Source organism: Orycteropus afer, unplaced genomic scaffold (assembly GCF_000298275.1).
Source record: "Orycteropus afer afer isolate SDZICR_OR568_19922 unplaced genomic scaffold, OryAfe1.0 scaffold00674, whole genome shotgun sequence".
NCBI lineage: Eukaryota > Metazoa > Chordata > Mammalia > Tubulidentata > Orycteropodidae > Orycteropus > Orycteropus afer.
The window spans coordinates 702,370-708,657 of record NW_006922261.1 but is presented as its reverse complement, the minus strand read 5'-3'; the positions used below and the strand labels follow the sequence as shown (position 1 = coordinate 708,657).

The window sequence follows — 6,288 nt, the reverse complement described above, 5'->3', positions numbered from 1 at the left end:
AAACACTGTAGTTGTAGAAAAAAAAGAAAGGAAATCCAAATAAATGGATAGACATTCTGTGCTCACCGATTAGAAAACCTTAACATTTTAAGGTGACGATACTACCCAAAGTGATATGCAGATTTAACATAATCCCAAATACTTATTTTGCAAAAACAAATTAATCCTGAAATTCATATGGAATTACAAGAGATCTTGAATAGCTAAAACAATCCTGATAAAGAGCAAAGTGGAAGGACTCCTACTTCCCAATTTGTAAATTTCCTACAAAGCTACATTAATCAAAAAGTGTGACACTGACTGAAGGACAGAAATATAGAAAAATGGAAAAGAGTTGAGAGTACAGAAATAAACCCATCCATCTGTCTGTGCTCCTCTGATTTTTGACAAGGGTATCAAGATCATTCAATGGAGAATGAACAACAAACGATGCTGGGACAACTGGATACTCACATGCAAAAGGATGAAGTTGGATCCTTAGCCCACACCGTAAACAAAGAGAAGTCAAAATGGATCAAAGATCTAAATGTAAGAGCTAAAACTCTTAGAAGAAAACATAGGCGTATAAATCTTCATGATCCTGGATTAGGAGATAGTTTTATTAGATATGACATTCAAAGCACAAACAATGAAAGAAAAATAGATAAAGTGAGCTTCATCAAAACTTGAAATCTTTTTTGCATCTAAGTAAACTATCAAGAAAGTGAAAAGACAACCCACACAATGGAAGAAAATACTTACAAATCATATATCCAATAAGGGTCTGATATCCAGAATATATAATAAACTCTTACAACTCAACAATAAAAAGACAAATAATCCAATTTAAAATGGGCAAAAATTTGAATAGACATTTCTCCAAAGAAGATAAACACATGACCAATAAGCACATGAAAAGATGCTCAACATCATTAGTCATTGAGGAAATACAATTAAAAACCATAGTGAGATACCACTTTGTAGCCAAGAAAATGGCTATAATGAAAAAGATAATGGCAAGTGTTGGTGAGGAGATGATATAGGGAAACTGGAACCCTCATACATGGCTAGTAGGAATGTAAGATGGTATGGCCACTTTGGAAAAGTTTGGCGTTCCTCAAAAAGTTAAACAGAATTATCATAAAAAATCAGTTGCCTTTGAGTAGACTGTGACTCATGGCAACCTCACATGTAACAGAATAGAGAACTGTGCTCCATAAGGTCTCAATGGCTGATTTTTCAGAAGTAGAGCACCAAGCCTTTCTTCTGAAGTTCTTCTGGGTAGACTTGAACCTTGAACTGTTCAGGTAGTGGCCAAGTGCATTAAACATTTATACCACTGAGGAATTCACATATGGGGTTCACCGTGAGTTAGAATTAGAACTGACTCTATAGCAACTGTTGAACATTACCATATGACTTAGTAATTCTACTCCTAGATGTATACTCAACAGAAATAAAAACATATGTCCACACAAATCTTGCACCTGAATATTCTAGCAGCATCATTCATAATATCCAAAATGTAGAAACAACCCCAATGTCTATCAGCTAATAAATGAACTACAGTATATGGTAATGGAGTATTATTTAGCCATAAAAAGGAATGAAGTACTGATATATAGTACAACATAGATGAATCTTGAAAATATTATGCTAATTGAAAGAAGCCAAACATAAAGGCCACATACTGTATGAGTCAATTTATATGAAATATCCAAAATAGGCAAATCCAAGTTTAGTGGTTGCCAGGGTATAGGCATAGGAGGAAACTGGGACTAACTACTAATAGGTTAATAGGTATGATGTGTTTTTTTTGAAGTGATAGAAATGTTCTGGAATTAGATAGTGATGATGGCTGCACACCACTGTGGATGTAATAATCATCTCTGAATTGAATACTTTAAAAGGATTAAAATGGTGAATTTTATGATACGTGACTTTTATCTTAAAAAAAAAATTAAGCCATTAAAAATTTTTATCTAAATCATGTTTACAACTACATATAACAAACACATTTGAAATAATATAAAACACAATTTTTTCCTTTTTAAAAACTTCTAATTTTCAATGCAATATTATTCATAATAGCAAAAAATTGAAACCAATCTAAGTATTCATTATTAGGGAAATAAATAATGATGCAGCTATCTAAAAGAATGATCTATTAATTGAAAAAAGCAAAGCACTGAACAGTGGCTGAAGTATGATCCCATATTGTATGTGTGTTTAATGATATGTAAACATACTTATATCTGTGTAAGATCTTAACAGCGGTAACCCCAGCAAAGCAGAACTTGGAGACTTTCTAAGTTATATGCTATTCTGTGTTATTTGACTTTTATAATAAAAAATGTTTGAAACAAAATAAAATTTGATTCCTCTTTTGGAATGTAACTTGGACTATTACGATGGCTTTCAAACATAGGAGGCATTCATTTATCTGTTGAAGAAAATATTTGCTGTATGCTAGAGAAGCTTCTTTAAATGTTATCATCTTTTACGATCAGAAAATGCATGTGGCAAGAACACAATCTACATTTTCTGAAAGATTACAGCCATTATAAAGCAGCATTTTCAAACCATTTGCCATACAGCCATTTCACATGGCTATATATATGAGAAGGAAAAACACTGATAAATGGAAAACATCTCTCCGTACAAAAAGAAGGAAGGTTAGGCAATCTACATCCGTAGTGATACCATCTCGGAAACCCAAGGAGGGGTTCCTGTGAGTTGGATCTGACTCGACAGCAGTGAGTTTTGAGTTTATACAATGAGAATTTAAAATAAAAAATTTTATTGCATTTCTGGTAACAGAATAAAAAATATTTTTATGGTAAAAATGGTTTCTGATCTATAACATGACCTGAGGCTACTGTGCCGATAAGGACACAAAGGCTACTTAGCAGTCAAATGCCTTAGGCCCTAAGCCACCAGAGCTCCTAAACAGATTGCCCAATCTTCCTTCCCAGGAGGGGCTGGTGGATTTGAACCGCCAGCCATCTTATGACAATGTAGGAAAGGTAAATTTGCTTGGATTTGTGCACAGAAAGGTGCTGTCAGAATCTAACAACATTATACAAGTATTAAATTACATGAAAATCTACAAAAGGATGTCTGTAGCATCAGAAGCCTAAAAGATATATTAACAAAAATAAAGGGTACATATTTCATCTAATTCTGAACCCTCAAGCATGGTGTCAGAAAATTACCAGGATTGGATAAACAATGGAGAAATTTACTCTGAGGTGGAGATGAAAACAGCAAAACACAAATGCGTGCGACACCAATAAAAGAAAAAAACATCTACCTGCCATTCAAACTCACTATCTGACCAGTCCCAATAAGTGCTAATGGAAGAGGAGACATCACTGCAGACACTTCCCTCTGGGAATAAATCAAAAGATGTGAAGTCTTGATCATCTAACAGGGAATAACAATCATCTTGATCTCCAACAGAAACTGATGAAAACAGCTCTTCACTGCATTCTGAGCTGGCAACACTTGTTCCACAAGAAGTTAAGTTCCACCTTCAAAAACACAACACAAGAGAAATCATAATGGGAACTATACAATGCACACAATTTTAAGATATGAATGGGAAATACGATTGCATTTTTAGGTATGATAATGATATTGGGATTATTTTGTAAGAGTCCTTATCTTTTAAGGACACACAGACACTAAAATATTTATGAATGAGCTATATCTGGGATTTGCCTCAAAATAATAAGGAAGGTGGTTTGGGAATGGGTAGGAGATTTATGCCTATGTTATATGTAAACGTGTAGAAGCTGTGTTGCTGTATTTGAGTAAGTGTAGAAGCTGAGTGATGTGTACAGGGGTTCATTATGCTATTCTCTCTACTCCTGTATCTATCTGAAAAATTTTGAGAAAAATTCAAATAAAGAAAAATGTATTTAGACATGGAAGAAAGTAAAACCTTCATCCATAAGGAAAAAAATATATACCATGGTGGTTAGATGGGATCAGACTCAGTTCAAATTCCTGCTGTCACTACTCTTTAGCTGTTTGATTCTTAGAGCTAAGTACTTCTCCAAACCTGGGTCCTCATCTTTACAATGAGGTTATTGTTGAAGATTGTATAAGAACATATGCAGAGCACTTAGCATATAAAATCTAATGTGCATCCAGCATTTCCTCTACTCTAATTGGATAGGTAATTGCAGTGTTAAAATGAAAATGTATTTTCTTGTTAATGTTACCAAAACAGCAACTAGATAACTAGAATTGAAGGCTTTAAAAGAACTCAGGTATTCTTTCCCAACATTGTTTTTAGATTAAAGAATATTTTTTCATACTATTTTAAGATACACCTTACCTGAAACTAGCATTTTCTTTAACATTCATTGACTTTTATAATTTCCATTCTCAAAAATTTTTAATATTTTCATTTTTAAATGAAAGTTCTAAACGCTGTATTTTACCTGTAACAATCAGCTTTTCTAAGTGAAGATTCATTTACTGAGGATGATATATTTTAATACTGCATTATTCTTAGTATGATTAGCAATCAGTGATAATAAATTATTTCAATTCATAAAAAAAAAGTGCTCAATATACAGAGCTTTAATATCAAATTAAAACGGGAGGCCACTGCAGGGTAGAGAAAAGCACCAACAAAGTATATAGGTAGAAATGCAAAACGTGTCTTCTATTTAATTAATTTTACATATTAAAGTTATACAGGCTCATTGCAAAGATTTTAGAAGCCTGACTAAAATTAAAATGATCAATAATTCCATTATGCAACAATAACCAATCCTTAATATTTTGGTATTTTTCCCTACATGTATATATATTTATATGCAAAATTAGTGATCATTCTGCATACATACATATTTTAGTATTCTGCTTTTGTTTTCACTGAACATTATATATACAACATTTCCCCAAGTATATTACTTGAAACATCTTAATGATTTATTGTATTTATTGTATTAATTATTCCACTGATTAAATATATCATAATTTATTTAACCTTATTCCCCCAAGAACATTTAGGCTGTCCAATTTTTTGTTCATACTTACAAATAATACTGCCTTTTTGTTTATAATTATTTATCCGAATATGTATTCTCTCAGGATAGATTACTTGAAATGAAACTACTGGGTCAAAGACTTCTAAGGTTCTTGGTACACCTAGTCAAATTCTTTTTTGAAAGATTACATCAATTTATATTCCCCAGGGCAATATTTAAAAGTGTGCATCGCACCACACCTGTTAACAGCAGGGGATGTGTGCTTTTAAAAATGTTTACCTCTCTAGAGAGAAACATTTTTATAACAATGTTTATTTCTTTGAAGAAAGAGATCAAAATTAAAAATATTTATTAGCCATTAATAGTACATGCAGAAACTGTTGAATTGGTGTATGTCTTGATGTGTATACTTGAAACTGAGTAAAGTAAAAACTATTTCCCCACTCCGGACCTCAGTTGGAGATAGATGAGTAAACACATAGGACTCCGGTCAGAGACAGATGAGTTCCTTAAGAACTGAATGGAAAGGAAACATTTTTTCCTGCTGTTTCCTTAAGCACAGGTGTCTCAACAACAAAATTAATGAAATTATATTTTAAAAATATTTATTAGCCATTTTGCTAGGGGATTTTTCTATGCGTTAATGTTTTCCTTATTGATTTTTGTAAGAGTTCTATATGCATTAAGGGTAATAGCCCTTTGTACTATTTGTTGCAAGATTTTTTTTTTATGGTCTCGAAATCTATTAATCTGTTTTCCTTTGTAAATTTCCACTAGTTTTATACTATTAACTAGATAATCTTCACTGCTTTGGCAGCAGCACGGGTATTTAATCCTTAAAATAATGATTCAGTATTTCTTATACTAATAAGCTACTGAAATAATGACTTCCTGAAGGAAAGTTTGTTCTCTGCCTATTATTTGATGGTTTGTAATCATTCATTAAATTCTGTTTTTAATTTATATATTCTCATTTTCTAATTTCCCTCTCTTATTTTGTACAGTTAGTCTTGATTTAGAAATTCTTAAAAATTTGAGCAGTCTTGAAAAATTTATAGCACCTTTCCTCTGAGCTACCCTTGGAAAGGAAAGGCAAGTACAGTGCAATAAATGTAAAAGCTGATGTCAATAAAATGTTATAAATAGACAAAAAATAACCTTTTCATCCAAGGATCCTAGAATACCTTGTAAGATTAGTTAGTTTCATCATATGCTTACTAAGTAGGCGGTATCCTCATTTTAGAAGAACTGACAAACCTAATAGAGTTAACCAGATCTCCCAGGTCTTGCAATAAGGCAACAG

The 6,288-nt window shown here is 32.4% G+C and overlaps 1 protein-coding gene across 1 annotated transcript in view; it reads right to left on the bottom strand.

The window, feature by feature from the left end:
• The window catches only part of FAM199X (family with sequence similarity 199, X-linked), a 33,210-nt gene extending 28,857 nt beyond the window's left edge, over nt 1–4,353 (bottom strand). The window contains exons 1-2 of the mRNA XM_007956869.1: nt 4,325–4,353; nt 3,293–3,512 (exon numbers count right to left, since the gene is read on the bottom strand). Coding sequence (XP_007955060.1) covers nt 3,293–3,512; nt 4,325–4,353 — 249 coding nt within the window. The remainder of the gene's footprint in view (nt 1–3,292; nt 3,513–4,324) is intronic.
• Nucleotides 4,354–6,288: the final 1,935 nt, after the last annotated feature.